This window comes from Pelobates fuscus, chromosome 7 (genome assembly GCF_036172605.1).
Source record: "Pelobates fuscus isolate aPelFus1 chromosome 7, aPelFus1.pri, whole genome shotgun sequence".
Taxonomy (NCBI): Eukaryota; Metazoa; Chordata; class Amphibia; order Anura; family Pelobatidae; genus Pelobates; species Pelobates fuscus.
Window position 1 is genome coordinate 69,461,721 of NC_086323.1, and position 16,655 is coordinate 69,478,375.

At 36.2% G+C, this 16,655-nt stretch overlaps 1 protein-coding gene across 3 annotated transcripts in view; it reads left to right on the plus strand.

Annotated features, from left to right (window-relative positions):
- The window catches only part of BTBD8 (BTB domain containing 8), an 83,482-nt gene extending 69,647 nt beyond the window's left edge, over window positions 1-13,835 (plus strand). For all 3 annotated transcript variants that reach the window (XM_063428386.1, XM_063428387.1, XM_063428388.1), the window contains 7 exons: window positions 1,257-1,386; window positions 2,831-2,892; window positions 3,376-4,024; window positions 7,310-7,397; window positions 8,075-8,205; window positions 9,245-11,464; window positions 12,759-13,835. In XM_063428386.1, coding sequence (XP_063284456.1) covers window positions 1,257-1,386; window positions 2,831-2,892; window positions 3,376-4,024; window positions 7,310-7,397; window positions 8,075-8,205; window positions 9,245-11,464; window positions 12,759-13,222 — 3,744 coding nt within the window. In that variant the 3' untranslated portion in view covers window positions 13,223-13,835. The remainder of the gene's footprint in view (window positions 1-1,256; window positions 1,387-2,830; window positions 2,893-3,375; window positions 4,025-7,309; window positions 7,398-8,074; window positions 8,206-9,244; window positions 11,465-12,758) is intronic.
- The last annotated feature ends 2,820 nt before the right edge of the window (window positions 13,836-16,655 follow it).

A 16,655-nucleotide genomic window follows, 5' to 3' on the forward strand; every position in this document is an offset into this window, starting at 1 on the left:
GTAAATGCAATTATAGCAATTGAGTAAGACCCAATAGATAATCAAAATAAACAATAAAAGACAAAATAGTGAGCGGCCAATTGGAAATGTATTTATTAAGTGGCAATCTCACAATTATATTGTTGTGCCATTTTTTTCTTTAGCAGAACTACCCTTACATACATACATTTGCTTTAAATCCGGGCCTGAATTTAAAATAAAATCAAAACTATTTGCCTGCTGGGAGTGCTTGCAGCCAGCGAGCAACTAGTTATTAAAAACCCATCTGCAGTGTGAGGATTAATTACATTAAAAAGTTTAAAAAATAAAATACAGTAACATGGGGATATTATTGACCCCCACATGTTTTTTCAGGGAGGTTTTAAACTTTGTTTAAGCCATTGCAGCCCAGTTATTATGAAGGCCTTTTCGCCCATGTTAATTACAGTTTTCCCCCTTACTACCTTTTGTGGGCATTGGGTGGGGGAGCACCACCTACATTAGATGCATTTTTATTCAATTAAAGGGCTCAGTCTGACTTCCACTTTACAGCCTCTTATCACTTACACACATCATCAAGACAATATTACAGATGTTTTTTTTTTATCTGATCAGCATCATTTCAGTGACTTGTTAATTGTTTAGATGGTGAATTGAGTTTTTTTTTTTTGTGGTTTTTTTTTTAGTTTCTTTTTTTTTTTTTAGTTTCTCTTTTTTTTTTTTTTTTTTGACCAAATCAAGGTATGACTTCAGCATCGCTGTATCGATATTGTATCAGTGTGTGACTGCATATTTATATATTCTATAATACACGTTTTTAGAGTTTAGTTACAATGGTGTTTGTCACGGACGTACTGTGATCTGGTGAAGAAATTGGTAACTGTGTACAAACTGTAAAAGAAACATACTGTTAAAAATGAACCTGCAATGTCATACAAACACTGAACAGAAGTGCTGAATGCTTAATCATATTCACAATTGTTCCCAAGTGTATGACTTTGCAGTCATCTGGCAGGAAGACTCCAATGAAGAAATCTGTGTGTTTGTTTAAGATGGCGTTCTCAGCGTCTGGTAGTAGCAGCAGCTCCATGTTCACACTGGTTATAATATAATACTGCAGAATGACATTCATAAACCACATCCACTAGGCAATCATACAGTCTATGTGATGACATCACTGGCATTGCTTAGGGAGTAAGTAGATTCAGAGAGGAATAATGACTGGTTGCCATAGAAATGTTCCTCTCACCAGATGCTGATTTGTTCTTTGAACATAGGGTTTTACGTGCAAGATACAGGCTCTGCGTGAAAAGCTGTGGACATTCCTGCTTCAGTCTTTTTATGCTGTTCGGCACACAGAGGGCTGGAAATTGATGAGGCCAGACGATCAACAGAAAATAGAAGCAGGTACGTTAGCCATCTTTGAATATATACTATGAAATCTATATTTCTACAGTAACACTCTGCAGCTCATTACTTTACAAGGTTTTAAAGGATTAATCAGATTTGTAACCCTGCTGCTGGTGTCAATGTTTCCGCTACAATTATTTACCCGCAAAAGAGAGCTGTGTTTTTTTGCTGTTGCACAAAGCAAAATATATTCTGCACTTATTTTTTTCCAAGCTCAGGTCAAAGGATATTTATTGTAATTTTGCAATAAGCACAGTGTAAATTTCAGAGAATGGTGTCTCCCAGTATTCTAGCTCTGAACAGGTTAAATATAGGCATAGTGTTTGGTTACGTGTGTGTGTGTGTGTGTGTGTGTGTATGTATGTGTATTTTCTATAATTTCCTTCACAGCTTTATTGTCGTATGAATGAATGTTTTTTTTTCTTTATATTATCAGCCCTTTATAGAAAGGGAATGCAAGAGAATATTACTAAAAACCTCTGCCAAAAAAACTGCAACAACAAAAAAACACTTGAAAGCATCTCGCTGTTTTTTTAACATTAAATAAAAAATGTTCTGTGAGTGTAGGATTATAATTTTTTTTTATGCATGCAATGATTTTTAATATATTTATCTTAAACTCCTTATTTACCATTTCTGTGCAGATTCATTTTGCTATGCCCTGTTGCTAGACATCCACAACCTGTATTTTTGCATGCTGGTTAGAATACAGTTTTTGTAATACGTGTGTATGTGTATATATGTGTAAGTGTGTGTCTTGTATATACACAATAAATACAGCTTTGCTTTTAAGGCATCAGTGTTCATATGAATTATTTATCTGTGTGTGTACATATATATTCCATGTGACTGCATTCTATTTGTAATAAAAAAATGGAATCAAATAAATATCCTTGTGGAAATCTTAATAACTGCTTTTAAGACTGTTAATTATTAACATCTGCAAGTCATTAGACCATTTCTTCATACAGCAGAGCTCCATTTTTGCACTTCCATTTTGATGCAGGCATTTCCCAGAAGAAATCTTAGTAGGTAATACTGTCTTGTGGAGCTTTTTACTGCAGTAAATGTCTGACGGTGTCTCACAGGCACCATTATCAAGATGAATCGTTTGTAGCATGCACTTAAAAATAAATAAATAAATTGTATTAAATATTTTTAAAAGCCACGGGTTCGCAGATGCAAAGAACTGCTTTACAAAAACCTTTGCTTTCCAAAGCATACAGGGATTTATTAAAGTCGCTACTGTTATCTGAATTGTCTGTGAAATCTTCTTATTGTGGGCCGTTAGCTCTATTGTGCAGATTATTCTATCCCACAGTGATTTCTTGTAAGGTCATGCTTAATCTGAGGATACTGTAAATCAGGAGGTTTTGTTTATTTTCATTTTTTTTTTTGTCACTGTCCAATGCTGTGTATTGCTTTAAATTTCATTATATAGCTGCCGTTGACAAGGGTGATGATCGAAGGCTTACAAAGAAACCAATACTTACAAGTTCACAGGTAAATTCGAATTATTGCTCTAGTTAGTGATTCCTGTATTCAAAGTATATCTTGTAATGGTGTATGGGTGAATTGATGCTTTTTTAAATTTAGATTTTTTTTTTTTTTTGTTTTTTATATTGCTCACCCATTTATATTATGTTTTTTTTTTTTTTTTTTTTTTAACTTTAAAATTAAAAAGCAGTTTCCTGAATGTTTGTGTATGCATGTAATTTAAATGGTAATAGTAGGCTTTTTAGCACATTAACAAAATGGTTATTTAAAAAAAAAAAAAAAAAATATCTGCGTGCTTAATTATTAGATGGTAGGTATAAAAACAAAAAAAGAAAGAAAAGCAGGCCATAGTGACTTTAATATGGTTTGTTGTATTACATTGTGTGTAATCCCCCCACATTGACTTGTAGGAAAGATAACCTAATTAATGCCTATATTTTAATGACTGAAACTGAATATTCATTTGTTTACTTTTCATGTTTATTTCAGCAAAATCGATCTAAAATAGCTAGACTAAAAGACAATTACCTGACATCTGTTGAAAGTAAGAGACAATCAGAAGGTGATTCGTCCAAACCAAGGAAGATGAAATCTGATTCGCTAGGGGCTCCTGGACATTCCTCAAATGTTGTTAGAAATACGTCTGCAAAAGGAAAAGATGATGATGCAAAAGGAAAAGATGGAAAGAAAACCGTTACAAAAGGTGCAAAGGACCCAAAAGCCATAGAGAAAGCAGCCGTTACTAAACCCAAAGTCATTACAAAAACCAAGCAGGAATCGAATGGTCATGCAAAAACTGAAAGCTGCCCTTCCAAAGGAGACGCTACTGGCACCGCAAAATCTGGAACATCTGGAAAATTGGGAGCTAGGCCAAAAGTTTCAAATGGTAGCGTAAATTCACAGACAAAAGTGAAATCTCTAAAGAAGGTCAGCAAAGAGCCTTCCTCTCCAGTTAAAGGTTCTGTGCCAAATGTGAAATCTGTGATCTCAAATGGAGAACCTTCAGGTTGTAACAGGTCACCAGAAGAATTGAACCATGATGCAACATCTAGTGAGAATCGTAATACAGCTAATTGTTCACCACAGAGTGGCAAAACCATGAACACAGCATTGGATGGTTCTAAGGATACAGGCCTGGGTAAGTAACGTAAATACTTTTTCATTGAAATGATTTGTTTATATTAATGTTGCGGTAGATTAGATATTGAATCATGTTTTCTAGCAGTTTATAAATTAGTGACACAACAAAATAAGTGACTACTGAAGGAGTACAGCCAAATGTAAACTAGAACGCCCACTCGCGTGAAAAAGAAATCTTTATTCCATCAGCAAAAGGAATAGAACTGGCAATTAACAAAGGCATTTTAAATCTATTTAGTAGCTGTAACAATTGATGCTAAATCTAATTTTAGCGAGCCTTTGCTTTTATTGGTGTTCATTAGTGGTTCATTGATATTCATCTTGGAATTCAAATCGCATATTCACCTGACAACAGAATGCTTAAAGCCACTGAGTAAATCAGATTCTGATTATCTGCAGACATTATGTACTTCTTTCTCGAATAGCTACCGTCTTCTCATGTCTTCCAAGACAGCCACTTTTACTGACTAATGGTCAGATCTTCAAATGGGCGTATACTACCTTGGTTAAATTTAAATATCTGTTGGGAGTGTTGTTTTTTTCATAGAACTTCTTGGTGTGCTGCTCTTATATCTAGTGTTACCGTTTTTGCCCAAGCACCCCTGGACATTTTGTGAATGCAAGGTCTCTAGGATGCAGATCCTCTGGTTTCGTCAGACCATTATGAAGCAAAGTAACAAAAACAAAAAAATGGAAGCCCCAACCCCTCAGCCGTGGCCTGTTACAGCAGTTTGGGAAGGGTTAGCAGAAATTTTCCATGACCAAGCACAGGCATATCCCACATATGAATACAAATACATATGACATTACCAAATTGAGGATTTGGCATCTGGGTGTTTAATCCCTAAACCTGTACTCCTCAAGTTTTATGTTATCATTAGTCTAACTCTTCAATTGGGGTTAGTGAGAGCGCAATAATGTCAACCTGTAAGTATATGTAAATAACATTTACTTGCAAGTGTTGGCTGTAGCCCTGATACAATTTTTTTTTTTTGTAAAAGCCACATTTTCCAAATCAAATGTACAATTGATTGTGTAATCATTATTTTAAGTTTAATCTGCTTTAACTTCAGTAAATCTAAAATTCTCTCTACTAAAGGGACACCATAGTCACCAGAACAACTACAGCTTATTGTATTTGTTCTGGTGAGTATAATCCGCCCTGCAGGCATTTTGCAGTAAACACTGTCTTTTCAGAGAAAAGGAATTGTTTTCATTGCAGCCTAGGAACACCTCTAGTGGCCACTCAAGGTGCTTCCTGGGTCAGTGCAGAACTGTCGTTCAGTGTCTCTATGTTCTGCATGGAGACGTTGAACTTTCCTCAGAGAGATGCATTGTGTATATATAATTCATCTCTATGATGAGATGCTGATGGGCCAGGGCAACATTTTGCTCTGTAAATAAGGTGAGTTTTACAGCTATTTAGGGTGGCATAGGGGGCTAAATAGTTTAACACTGTAGGGTCAGGAATACAAGTTTGTGTCCCTGACCCTATAGTGTTTTTTTAAAGCAGCTGCTTTAAAGGAGCACACCAAGCACCACAACCACTACAGCTTGGTTCCCCCATGTAAATACATTGTAGTGGTTATGGTGCCAGGAATTTACATTTAAATCCATCTTTCATGCTAAGGACAGACTCCTTCCCTGTCTGCTTTAAGAGAAAAATGACAGAATGAGCAATGTTCAGAAGCTTGGGCATGTATCCCATTTTAAGATGCTGCATCGTTTTTCAAGGGAAAAATTATCCTGCGGCACACTTATTTAATGCAGTCAGCAAAGTGTCCTAAACTGGCTAGATTTTTTTATATCTCATATATTACTCAAATCACATAAAACTGCAAATTCTACCTAATGTGTTGAGTACTAAAAGACAAAAAGAAGCTGTTTGCCTCCCCACCCCCCTGCCCCTTAGATTTAAACTGTAATTAAGCCCCTCCTTTTTCTTTGTCAATTATTGTACTATATAAAGATGGTGTGTATGTTTTCTAAAATAACACTGTAACAATGTTACATGTAACCTACAAAGAGCTTCTTGAGTGATCATTGCTCAAAAGATGTATTCATGAGCATACTATGTGTTAGGTGCTGTTTTAAATGAACCTGCTAGGTTTATATAAGTTTATGGGGTGCCTGTATTTATAGCGCTGTGGATTGTTATTCCATTTACACCACTCCACGACTGCGGGACTACAATATGTGGTACACTGCTCTACACCACCATTGTTACATTGTTTTGGGATATTAGCTTTGTCATGCTCCGTAATGAGAACTTCATTGTAAACTGTGTTGTAATGGTCCCAAAGTGTTTTCATATATGATTATTAGTGTCCCTATGTTGGCTGTTTTTGTGTTTTTCTTTGTTGTTTTTTTGTTTTGTTTTGTTTTCAACTTTTGTTCTGTTTTACATTTGAGAAAGGGGAAAAAAAAAAAAAATTATTCATGGCTACTTGCAGGGGATAAAAGCAGAATAGAGATACATTTACCAGATGCTCTCCCTTCTCAGTGGAATCGTCTCTTTGGAAAGGATCTATTGTGTGATAACAAGTTATGGAAAATGAAGTTTGAAATGCAGATGTACATTAGTGTGTAGTATTGATGTTTAAGTGAAGGGGCGTGTTTGTACGGTTAAATATGGTGGTGGCTCTTTACTGTTTTGGGGCTGTTTTTTTGGGCAGAGGACCTGGACATTTTGTTAGTATACATAACGTCATGGACTCTTTCAAATAACATATTAAACGAACAACTGACTGACATTACCAAAAAGCTTAAAATGGGCTGTGGTTGGATCTTCCAGTAGGATAATGATCCAAAACATACATCAAAATCAACACAAAAATGGAATGTAAAAGTTCCTCTGGTTTCCATAGTGATTGCCCCAAATTAGCACTTTGCACCAATTTTTAGAACATGACACTTTAAGAAATCTCTTCTATTGTATTTGACTTTTGGAATGATGTCCATATATGTATTTACAGATACATGTCAATGTCTTATTAGAGTAACCATTATTAACTGCATCCAGGGCCAGTATTGTGCTGCCTGGGTCCACGGATAAAATGCTGCCCCTCCCTTGCCCCATATAACAACTACAGAGTGCTTGTGCCTGTAAGCACTGAAAACTCACATTCTAGCAGAACATAGGGACTATATAATATAGTCCCTACTTTACCTTGGTAAAGACTCTTAATCAGGACATAATTTGGAAGGGGGGGAAAAAAATCAGGTAGATTGGTAAAAATGTTATTTTCATTTTCCATTATGAATTACCTTCTATTTTTTTTAGCAGTGAAATCAGAATCTCCATCAAAGATGACCAATGGGGCCTCCAGCAAAAGAAAGGTTAATGACGAATGTCGTGGAGAAGTTAACAGGTCTGTCCAAACTGCACCAAATATGTAACTTTATATCACAGTTACTCAGGTTGAGCGAACAGTAATATCTGGCTATATAGTGCATTTTATGTTCTATCACTTGGCTACCATGATAATGTGGAAACTACATTTCCGATTTTATTATGGGTTATCTTTTCCAACTTGTAATTTACTGTGTTTTATAGCAAGGGGCTTCCCTGTCCATATCTCCTTGTATTCTGTTTCTGCTAGCTGTGTCGCTTTGCAATATTTTAAACAATGGCGCCACTGACAGCCTTTTGACATCCCCCGGTACCAGACCCTACAAAATCCTTAGTAATGTTTTTTGTATTTAATGTTACTTGTAAATCATGATCTCAGATCCACCTTTCAGCACAGATGCTCATGCACTGTGGAGGCTGGGGCCATTTTAATTTCAATGGGCAACTGGGGGCAGACTGGCGTTGTGGTGTAAATCTCCCCCCTCTCCCCCCCCCCCCCCCCCAACACCTGGTGTTGACTGCACCACTCAAACCCTCCTAGTGGCGCAACAGATTTTTAAAAATGCTTTTCACATACAGAATGATCTGCTCTCTTTAGTTCTTAAAAGTTAAAGTTGTATGTTTATCTTAAAACACTCCTGCTTTGTTTTCATTTGTGGACCTGTGAAATTATTATTTTTTTCTTTGTTTTCTCAGCTCATTAACAAAAAAAACACTAGTGAATGGAGCCAATGAATCAGTGCTTCAGAAAAAAAAAGTAACAAAAGTGAGCAATAGTGCTGCTCAGAGGCCAAAGAGTGCCCCAGCTGCCGTGTCGAAAAAACAAGGTAATAGTCTCTCTGTGTCCCGATTATGAGAATGTATATGGATTATTGCATAAGTTGCTATTTTTGTCTGTGAAATGACCTTTCTGTAGATAAAATTCAGCTAAATCTAATGTTTTGTGTTTTCAGTAGGCAGGGCCATATTACAGTATTATCACAAATCTGATTAAGCAAAGGCAAATATTGAGGTCTTCAAACCCCAGTCCAACTTTAAACTCTCGCTCACAGCTCAACAGATAAACTGCTGACCATTAATCTGCTTAATCTATTTAAATGCAGCAAACAGATTAGCTGTAAGAGTGGAAAAATATACCTACTTGGCCAGTTGCAAAATTATTATAGACCTGACACCTTGAAATATCAAATGAATAAAATTAAAAATGAATTATATGTGTAGTAGAGTAATACTACACATGAACTTATTTATTTGTATCGTGGCTTATACATGTATGTCATATTGCCTGAAAGCAGTATAGTACACTGTTTTGGTTGTAGTAACACTTGCTGGCTTGAATCCCCAGTAAAAACGTACCTGCACTATATGCTAAGGTTTCTCACTGAAACGGGATCCCCACTGCAAGGGTAGAGCTGTTTTGGAGGAGGAGTGGGGGTGGATAGGGGTGCTGTCATTGGTCAACTGTTGCCAAAATGTTATACATGCTGATGACCGATACCTTTTATGCACCGAAAGTGGCTAATGGCAAATGACACTGCCGGAGGTGGAGTTACACCTCCGGCTGCAGCGTTCTCTATAACTGTATGTGCACTGCATATACAGACTCCAAGTAGCATGACCACTTAAAATCAGTAAAGTATGAGTGGTACTTGGAGTAACCCTTTAGATTCATGTTATGTTGTTTGGCAATGTGTTTACTTGGTAATTGTATGCCTCGATTCAAATAGCAGCCACTGGATATTTTTTATTTTCCCTAGATTAGTATGTTGAAATCCTAGTTTCAACTGTAGTTCTGATAATGAATGCAGGAAGTTTGCGGTAGTCTTTTTTTATTAACTATATTTCTATTTTAACTCTTACAATTAGGAACACTATGTGATGGAGCTTCCCCGCTGAAATCCGGCGTTTCTTCCAAACAAGCTGATGTCAAGTCCGATGCAAAGTTAATGAGTCAGTCTTCCTCTTCAGACAAACGTGCACCATTGAACAAAAAGAGTATAAAAACAGCACTTGGATCAAGCAGCAAAACAAGTTCTCAAACCACGACAAATAAACAGAGTTTAGGTGGTAATAAATGTGCTTTGGTTAGTCATAAAGAGCCCAAACAGAAAGTATTATCCGAGTCACATATGTCTAAAGTTTCAGCCCTAAACCACAGACTGGAACGGAAGGATAGTCCAGCTGAATTCAAAAATAGCCATGACCAACACGCATTATCTTTGGAGCCTGCTCACCAACAAGCAGATGGCTTTGAGAACCATGAATCTTTAAAGAATGATGGCAAGCAAGCTGTATCCTGTGTGGAGCCATCAGGTCATTCAGAACAGTTCTGTTCGGAGGACCCGTCATTAACTGACTATGAGCACTGTCATGAAAATTCAATAGGCAATCAAATTTCTATGACACAGAAGCCTAATTTAGAACGTTGCTACTGCCAAGAAAATACCCAAACAGCATCTGCTGAAGTTTATGCATCTGATTCAAAAGCGAGTTTGACAGACGTTAAAAGTCAAAGAAAACAAGAGAATGCTGACATGACCTCACTTGATGAGCACTTTGTTTTGAATATATTAAATGATCAAAAACTAGAAGGTAAAAATATCTGTGATTCAGAGAATTCAAAGTGTGCTGACAGTTCCAGTGAAAGTGAATTGTGTTCTGTAAAAGAAGTAGAAAGAAATCTGAAAGAAAAAGATTTAAGTGAAAATGTTTTGTTATATTCAGAAGGTACCGATCATGTTCTGTGTAATTCAGTACAAAGTACTGAGCCTGTTTTACATCATATGTCCACAGGTCATCAGGCAGCCCTACGTAACCATGAACATTTTATAAACTGTTCCTCAGAAAGACCATTCTCAGAATGCCCCAGGGACCTAAGCATCACAGAAATAATGGGAAGCCATGAAAATGGTGACATTCATTTTGCAAGTCACTGGAATAAGCACTCAAGTACATTACATGAAAGAGAGAGTCCAGAATCTGAGAGTGGAAGTGCAAGCACATCCTCTGATGACATCAAGCCAAGATCAGAAGATTATGATGCCGGTGGTTCTCAGGATGACGATGGATCAAACGAAAGGGGAATCTCAAAGTGCAGCACCATGCGTTGCCATGATTTCCTTGGAAGAAGCAGCAGCGACACAAGTACCCCAGAAGAGCTGAAGGGTTATGATGGTAGTTTGAGAATTGATGTAAAAGTGAAAAAAGACAATTCAGATCTGTTTCGCATTAACTCTACAAGTGATGATGAAGTACCACGAAAAAGATCTGAAATGTGGTTACAGAGAGATGTCCCCAAACACAGCGTTCACCCAAAAGCTCTTTGTAGCAGTGTACAGTTTCCTCAGGAAATAGAACACCTTTCCTCATCAGCGGATGAAACTGAAGATGAAAGGTCTGAAGCTGAAAATGCGGTAGAGAAAGGTGTGCCAGGTGTGTCAGGTGTGTCCTCTGAGCCATTTCAAGGAATAGTGAATTTAGCATTTGATGATAATGCTGAGATTGAAAGTGAAGGCCAGCTTGTTTCGGGTAATAAACCATTCACAAGATCCGTTTTGCTCTCTGTTGATGAGTGTGAAGAGCTAGGATCTGATGAAGGAGAGCCTCATCCTTCACAAGGGCGCAAAGCAGAATCTTTGACGCCAGCTGAGGTATTTGAGAAAAGTTCGAATGAACATTCCGAAACAAAATATTCAGGATGTCCTCAAAAAGAACTGGACTCCACTAACCTTACATTGCAGGATGGTGGCAAACAATCAGGGAATGAAAATATATTTTTAGTTGCAGATTCGTGCAGTGAAAATTGTGTGACAAGCTCAGCATTGGTTTCTGAAAGACAGCTTGTGGAGGCCCATGATGTTGCAGCATCCTATACATGTAAGGGCTTCTACAAACACCCAGAAAGTGAACATAAGTCTCAAACAAGGCCTTGTCACTTGGACCTGTACACAACAGATTCACCATCTGATATGCAAAGGTTTTGTCCTGCTAAAACTCTTAATGCATGTAAGAGTGATATTCTTGACCACCAAGTGAAAGACAGCCATGCACCACCCACTGAAAGCTCCAATACTGCTTTACCCCCAGGTAACAAACATTAAATATCAAAAATAAAGAATTTTACCTTACTAATAAAGAATATACTTATTTAAAAACAAACACTTTTAACATACTAGCTTAATTCTAAAACCAGAATTACACATTTACCTTGTGCTGAGTTAAATAATATGGTTTAAAAAAAAAAAAAAATTCCTGTCCCTGAAATTTGAAAACGGTTTTAGGGACTTCAACGCGATTTTAATTTAATGCTTAACCCCTTAAGGACCAAACTTCTGTAATAAAAGGGAATTATGACCTGCCACACGTCATGTGTCCGTAAGGGGTTAAATGGAGGTAAACATGCAGAGTTTCTCTAAAATTAAATGCAAGCCAATAGGGCACTTTCCTTTTGACAGACTTTGGCATGATTCTCTAAGAGCTTGCCCGAGCTTTGCTGCTGCTTTCTATAAATAGGTAAACAAATCCACTTTTGATTCATTTTTTGGTTTTAATGAAGCATAGAATTAATTTTCTCTTGACATCAAGAGAACATGTCAATATTAAAATTGTATAATTTTTGTAAAAGAAAAGTCCTATATAGCAGAATGAAAATCTTACTTGTTATTGTTAAATTAGACATTTTAATTATTTGCCAAAATCTTAATATTAAATTCAGTATCGTTCAATAATTTTGCAAATATCTTAACATTTGAGATGTGAAAAAATACATTTTAGTAAATTTATTACATCTTAATATCTACAGTTTAGTTTTTTTGTAAAAGCTTCTCTATTACCAGTAAATTGCTAAAACAAACTATATAGATATGATGCAGACATATATATTATTCATATGTAAATACAGATTACAGTGAATAAACTGAAAAAAGAAAATGAATTTGGAGACTGGTTTCCATATCTGCTACAAAAATTCTTTGTTTTTGATATTAATCTGTCAGTCTTTACATTAAGTGATTGATTTGTGCATGTTTACAAAAATGGATGCATTTTAAAATATGAATTTGATCACAAAGGGTGTCAATTGTAATGGCCAAAGGGATGTCCGTATGTGTATTGTTTCTTCTGTATGTTATAAATGTCGAAACACCCCATTTTCTGTATCAGAAATTTTCAAAACATTTCCCGAGATTTGCATATTTCCACTAGTACAACTTCATAATTTCTAAACAGTAATTTTAAGTCTTACTGTATAGAAATGCACATTATGTTAAGTGTATGTACACTCGCCTATTTTAATTACCTCATTAATAGTTTGTTCGTCTTTGGTGCCTTCAGGCAAAGAGCATAACTGTTTTACAATGTGCAGTGTTATGAATTATTTCAGGACACATAGATGATTTTGACTCATTGGCACAAACCTCCATATGTGAAAATCGTCCTTCAAAGTCCCTTTCTCCTATATATGAGATGGATCCTAGAGATGGGATTGAGCAGAGAATGACGACTGAACCTAAGATTATGGATTTTGGTTTTGAGGACCAGCATTTTGTAGATGGGGACTGGACACTTCTAAGACAACTACTAGAGGAGCATGGTTCTGATGTGGATATCATAAACTCTGTTCCTGAAGACCTCAGTTTAGCACAATATCTTATCAATCAGACTTTACTTTTAGCTAGAGAGAACTCAAAATCTCAGGGTAAAGCACATGTCAACACTTCAAGTAGATGGGGTGACTTGTCTTCTCCATTTGATGATTCTACAAGTGCCACAATGACTAGCTTTTCTCCTGATGACTCTTCACCACACGGGGAGTGGACAATTCTTGAATTAGAAACACATCATTAGATTGGTTATTTCCATTTACTTTCTCTTTGTTCTCTAATAGGTTGGTTTTCTTGCTGGTTATGATTGAGTTGTTAAATTAACTATACAGTTACATACTTTTATCTTTAAAATTTATAGACCGGTGCCATCTAATGCTATGTATTTTGAAGAAGATCTTTTAAATAAACCCCACTGCATTAAATAAAACCTATCATGCATAATTTAGTGGCTTAATACAGTTATGCAAGGGTATAATTGTTTTCTCTCCTTTTGTTCCAAGATAGCAGGGACTTTTATATATTGACATCTAATGACAAAAAAGAAACCCTTTAATGCCACTTTAGACAGTGGTTTTAGAAGCCTATGTTGGTATACAAACCAGTCCATCTTTTGATGTATGTCACTAGTGCTGGAACAGATCAACAACATGGCTAGTGACCTCACAATTGCTGTTAATGTTTAAATATGTTAATATTGAAAATAGCTTGGTAAACTTATACAGCCCGTGCCAGAGGCACCATTTTTTACCTACTAAAATGTTGGTTTCCATTGCTGCTTGAGCAAGATCTAAGCATGTGTTTCCTTTTTTCCCCCTCTGTGATTCATATTAATAAAAAATTTTGTCTTGAAATAACTGAGGTTCACATGGCATTATTTAATTATTCTAAAAACTTAGAAATATTTTTGTGCAGGCATTCACGGTTTCTGTTATTATGGTAAAGATGGAAGTGAAGTATCTCAAAAAACAACATAAAAACCTCCCCACAAATACTAAAATATCAAAATTAAATCTTGCACATACATAATATCAGCGCATCTCCTGGCTTACCCTTTCCTCTGTAGGGAACAGCAATCTTTAACAAGGAAATGCCCCACTTTGCAATTGAATGTTCCTTGTTCCCCAACAATGTAAATGCTATTTCAGAATAAGGGTGAATAAGGCAGTGCAGGTAATCTACAACTTGCCTTGTGGATATCAAGCCTTGGACGTGCTCCCACTTGCCTACATCCCTTCAGCAAGAGCCATACATGCGTACAGCATTGCATAGGTTAAGCTAGAAATATGTGAGATATAAAAAAATTAAATTGAATTTATCACTAGGCTGTAATGTAAACTCTCTGAAAAGACAGTGTTTACAGCAAAAAGCCTGAAGGTAATGATTCTATTTACCAGAACAAAATCAATAAGCTGTAGTTGTTCAGGTGACTATAGTGTCCCTTTTACGATGGCTAACCCCACAAGCATTTATTTTAAGGAAGGGGGGGTCTACAAATAAACATAAAAAATATAACTTCTGTGAAAAGGAACTGGTCTACTGCAGATGTAAATTCTTAGACTAATATATATTTTATATTATAAATATATACATATATATAACAAAAATGTTGAGAATCTGGCCCTCTTCCTTACAATAGTATAAAGTAAATAGACCTCGGTGCTGCACAGCGTAATTATAAAGGATAGAAAAAAATGAGAGCACTCATGTGGATTTGGTCTAAGACGTAAATAGTGGAGGTTTTGCGCACACGCTGGATGAATAATAATATGATCTGTAACATAAACAGCTATCATAGGACAATATGTTAAAACCAATATGTAAAAAAGTAACTTGGAGCACTCACATTTTAGAGAGCCATATAAGTCGGCTCTCTACTGTAAAAGCATGTAGGATATTTCCAGAAGAGTGCTGTGTGTAGACGGGTCCCACCAGAAATGGACATCAGATTCCGGTATTCATTCCCTCCCAATATGGCGGATTGTATGGGTATAGGACGCCATATTGGGAGGGAATGAATACCGGAACTCCCATATATGGCATTGAGGGGTGGGTTTTGTATATTTTCTACATGTGTTTGGAATTTTTAATTTCACATCTAATATATAAGCAAGTCTTTGTGACATAACATTATTGCACCTGAGGAAGACCAAGAGAGTGGTCGAAACGCGTTGTGCCTATTCAGTTTTTTTATTTTTAAGTATTTTACTTTTATACTTATCTTGGTTCCTGATTGCATCCAGACGAAATCTGATGTCCGTTTCTGGTGGGACCAGTCTACACACAGCACTCTTCTGGAAATATCAGACATGCCTTTACAGTAGAGAGGCGACTTATATGGCTCTCTAAAGTGTGAGTGCTCCAAGTTACTTCTATATTACATATTGGTTTTAACATATTGTCCTATGATAGCTGTTTATGTTACAGATCATATTATTATTCATCCAGCGTGTGCGCAAAACCTCCACTATTTACTTTTTAGACCAAATCCACTGAGTACTGTTTTTTTTTTTTTTTGAGTTTATATTATAAACACAACATTTTTGTTTTTGCCCCCATTTTTCATGAGCTGAACTCAAAGATCTAAGACTTTTTCTACGTACACAAAAGGCCTATTTCTCTCCGATATTGTTCACAAATCTGTCTAAATCTGTTAGTGAGCACTTCTCCTTTTGCCGAGATAATCCATCCACCTCACAGGTGTGGCATATCAAGATGCTGATTAGACAGCATGATTATTGCAAAGGTGTGCCTTAGGCTTGCTTTTCCCACAGGAATCACAAATTTGTAGTGATATTACTATCCGCAAAGGATTCTGGGCGGGCATATGCAAATTAGTTCAACAAAGAATATATAATTATTATTTTTCTCCTTCTTTAGTAGAACAAAGTAGATTTTGGCTTATAATAGAAGTGAAGCCTTTTCACTATAAATAAACAGGATGACCAGAATTCACTAAGAGATACACCTGGACAAGTAAACCATTGTCAATTGCTTTAATCAAGAGTATTAAGAGGCAACTACCTGTCACAAAATGGTCATTGTTTAAAGTGTACTTGTCATTGTATTCACAATACTTATACTAATATATACTGTTTTATTTAAAAGCTTATTAAATGCCATCTATATATTGTGCTAGCAGAAATGCACAGATCTTGCTGTGCTGGTGGCACTGAGGGTCTAATAATTCCATGGAGAGTATGAGGATGACTGCTAATGACCGCTTCACTTTAAAAGAAAGTCTGGACTTTAGAGCATTTTCTAAATATTTTCCCAAATTGTACTGAATTTCAAATGTAGGATTAAAATAGCTGACTCTGGAAAAATACAGCCTTACCATCATATTATTATACACTCCATATTTTAGCAAATTGAATCCTAATGGCAAAATTTTGACCAAAATAGCAGTGACTGAAGGAGAGAGAGATTTTTGTTGTTGTTTTTTCCCCCCCATTTTCTCCATTGGGATTTAATTAGTTAAAATGTGTTTAGTGAATGACATTGTATTTCAGATTGATTGTGTGCTTCTTAACTGGTTCATGAAATTAAATTTTCAGTACAGCACACATCCTTCACAGGAACAGAGGGATATAATGCCTGGGTCTACTATAACAATATGACCTCATGCAGTTTAAAATAACTTTCTGTTGAACCGGTTCTGCCTACATGACTGATTG